This window comes from Zerene cesonia, unplaced genomic scaffold (assembly GCF_012273895.1).
Source record: "Zerene cesonia ecotype Mississippi unplaced genomic scaffold, Zerene_cesonia_1.1 Zces_u006, whole genome shotgun sequence".
NCBI classification, from domain to species: domain Eukaryota; kingdom Metazoa; phylum Arthropoda; class Insecta; order Lepidoptera; family Pieridae; genus Zerene; species Zerene cesonia.
Genome location: NW_024045136.1, coordinates 2,756 through 4,130, shown reverse-complemented (window position 1 = coordinate 4,130; position 1,375 = coordinate 2,756). Strand labels below are relative to the sequence as shown.

Here is a 1,375-nt window from a genome sequence, read left to right as displayed (position 1 = left end):
CTTTCATACAAACTTTCATCCCCTCTTTCAACCCTTTCTACCCTTTTTTCGCGATAAAAAGTATCCTATGTCCTTTCCGAAATTCAGTTCTATCTTCATACCAAATTTTATCAAAATCAGTTCAGTGGCTTAAGCGTGAAAGCGTAACAGACAGACAGACAGAGTTACTTTCGCATTTATAATATTAGTAGGGATCACAGCAATCATTAAACGTTAACGCTACAGATAATTAATAATCTGAGAATGACAGCTGACAGCAAAAGGTGTCAGTGTCAGCTGGAACCGGTACGACCGGCAGTAAACAAAATAGATAGAGGTTAAAAAAAAAACAAATAACAATCATCTTGTTACGTGCAATTAATATTACAAACTAGCAAATTGCATACGTACCAGATAAAAGTAGGATTTCTCCTTTTTTGCATGATTTAATTTATTGTATATTTGAGAATATAATATTTTGTGAAGAATCATGAGTTACTTCTCTTCTTTCATACGAAAAATTTAGGACAATTATATATTTATCTGGAATTACCGGTTTTTTACGTCAGGAAATGTATTTACGCATCCTCTTCTTCAGTTTTACTGCACGAGGGATTATGTGGGGGTCACACGAAGCTATACCCACTAAACGATGACATTCTCCATTCACAGCTACGATCCGGAATTATTCCTGTATCAAAATTATTCGTCTTATTACAGAATCATGGACGATCCCTTCATCGCCTGCCCGTATAATAAGATGCATCGAATTCCGCGATCCCGCATACAGCGGCACATAGTAAAATGTCCAGATAAGAGACTGGATTATAGCTTTTGTCCATACAACGCGACTCACATCATGCCAGCCAAAGATATAATAAAACATACCGAAGAATGCCCTTCAAAAGTCATTGTATTTCCTGAAGACAAGCCTCCAGTTGTGAAGGCAGCCATAGCAGTCCCTAAACCAATGTTACAAAGGGAATATTTGCCTGAAACTGATCCTAATCATGAGATTTGGGATGATTAGCTAATTATATTGTAAGTAAAAAGATGTGGATATGTTAAATTTGGCCGCAGTTGTGTCTTTTTCACTCACAATAATTTTATTTTGCCATTTTACTTTAAGATGTTAAAGTTAATGTTAATGTAGTGTAATATTGGAAAGGGGCCATCCATAAAATACATAATTAAAATTTTAGTTTTTTGACCCCTCCCACTCCTTGTCATAGGCTGTCACATTATAAGAACCTCCCTTTATGTATGTGTGACGTAAAATGTATCGAATTTGTACATGTATATATGAAAAATAAATAAAAGTAACAATTTCATAAACATTAATTTCACATCTTAGGACTTTTTTAAATCTTGTGTGATGTGACGTCACAAGCTTTTG

General features: G+C 34.8%; 1 protein-coding gene across 1 annotated transcript; it reads left to right on the top strand.

The window, feature by feature from the left end:
- Nucleotides 1-703: 703 nt before the first annotated feature.
- On the top strand, nucleotides 704-1,009 carry LOC119838954 (gametocyte-specific factor 1-like). Its single transcript, XM_038365107.1, has one exon. The coding sequence runs from the start codon at nucleotides 704-706 to the stop codon at nucleotides 1,007-1,009; it is 306 nt and encodes a 101-aa protein (XP_038221035.1).
- The last annotated feature ends 366 nt before the right edge of the window (nucleotides 1,010-1,375 follow it).

What these genes read in the sequence shown, in the direction of transcription:
- LOC119838954 (XM_038365107.1), top strand. Translation starts at nt 704, where the DNA reads ATGGACGATCCCTTCATCGCCTGCCCGTATAATAAGATGCATCGAATT.